The sequence below is a fragment of the Pygoscelis adeliae genome, unplaced genomic scaffold, assembly GCF_000699105.1.
Source record: "Pygoscelis adeliae isolate BGI_AS28 unplaced genomic scaffold, ASM69910v1 Scaffold239, whole genome shotgun sequence".
Lineage (NCBI taxonomy): Eukaryota > Metazoa > Chordata > Aves > Sphenisciformes > Spheniscidae > Pygoscelis > Pygoscelis adeliae.
The window spans coordinates 356,658-358,263 of NW_008825537.1; the positions used below are offsets into that span (position 1 = coordinate 356,658).

Genomic DNA, 1,606 nt, shown 5'->3' on the forward strand with positions numbered 1-1,606 from the left:
CCACTTCTCTCTCCCCAGCCACTACCTGGAGGCGGGTTCGAAGCTGGGGCCAGACGGCCTGGCCCTGGCCATGGACCGGGCGCTGCAGGAGAGGAAGCTCAGCACCTCCATGAGCCGGGAGGAGTTCCTGAAAAAAGCCACCGCCTTGTTCGTGGCAAAAGTGAAGCCCGTTGAGTAACACCTGGGTGGGAGCAACGCTGACTGCGTCCGCTTTGACTTCCGCAAGCGCTCCGCGCAGAGCCGTTCACGCAAAGGGGGCTCCGGCCCCCAGCGCTAAGCTGGACGGCAAGCACTGGGGGCTGGTCAGGCGCTGTCTGGAGAGCCCGGGTCTGCCCGACAAGAGATTCCCGATTTCCATGCTCCCTTCCTTGTTCCAAGTGCGACAGGTGCCCAGCCACCTCCAGCGCTGGAGATGTCCCTATCCGCTGTGCCTCTCCCAGCCGCGGCTCCTCTGACCCAGCTGGCATTAGGAAATCTTTTTTTAGGCGTTAACTGGGGACTTGCAAGGAGGCCTGTGAACTGTAGGGCAGTGTTAGTCATTAAAAATGAGCCAGAATGAAGTAAATGTGGGGCTGGACCTCCAGATACCCTGCAGTTTTGTCCTAGCCCTGGCCATGTCATGTCATGCAGCTTCAGCAGGGAACTTTGTTTCTGCTTTTGGGTTTGTTTCATACCTACCTGTGAATTGGAGGGTGATGCTTATCTACCTACTACTGTGAGGATTCGCAGGTAAATATGGGGCCGATCTGGAGTGTGAGATAAAGCGTTATTTTATTAAGCAAAATGTTTTAAACGCACAGCAGATGAGAAATGGCTGGCTGGGAAGCAAACCTCACTGGGAAGGGCTGTGAGCCAGAGGGAGGGGTCTGTCTCCGCCAGCAGCCAAGCTGTGAGGCGATGAGCTGTCCGGCGATGAGCTGTCCCGGCTGCCTCCTCGCTCGGTGTTTACCCAACTGCCTCTGGCTGCTGTGGTCCGGACTCTGAAGATCAAAGCTCATACCTGAGCGATGACTTCTCATCGCACTCTGCAGTGCTATGAGTGCTATGAATTCGATAATGATTTGGGACGTGAAGCACCGGGTCAAGACGAGACAAACCCTGTTCCCTGAGGTCATAGTTTGCTTTTGAACAGAGATGCGTGTTGAACCATGTGTTATTTATTTGAACTTGTCTGTGTTAATTATTTATACTGTGCAATAATTGGTTTACTGTAAGACATTAAAGCTTTTTACTATTTTTTTAGTGGCCAATTTCTTTACTGCCTGCTGGCACTCAGTGCCAGGATGAACCGCAGCAGCATTCAGATCCTTGAGGCAGTCTCTCTTTTCAGGGGTTGACGCTGGCAGCCTGCAGCAGCCTGCCTGGCTGAAGGTGTGGGAGCGGAAAGCTCTTGTAGTTACTACCAAAAAAAAAAAAAGAGAGGTGGGGAGGATGCCCTTCGTGCTCTGGGATGTTTGTTTCGTGGTGTTGAGCGGATGTTTTGATCCCTGCGGGCAGGAGGGGTGCAGCCATGTGCGGGTCTGGGTGAGGCGGCTGGAGGAGGCGCAGGTGACGGGGTGTGGCACGGGGGGAGGCGGGAACCAGTGACGCCGGCGAGATCGTCTCT

The 1,606-nt window shown here is 54.5% G+C and overlaps 1 protein-coding gene across 1 annotated transcript in view; it reads left to right on the plus strand.

The window, feature by feature from the left end:
• Positions 1–178, plus strand: part of LOC103923483 (mucosal addressin cell adhesion molecule 1-like) — a 5,405-nt gene extending 5,227 nt beyond the window's left edge. Inside the window, exon 7 of the mRNA XM_009331845.1 lies at positions 19–178. Within this exon, the coding sequence (XP_009330120.1) occupies positions 19–178 (160 nt within the window). The remainder of the gene's footprint in view (positions 1–18) is intronic.
• The last annotated feature ends 1,428 nt before the right edge of the window (positions 179–1,606 follow it).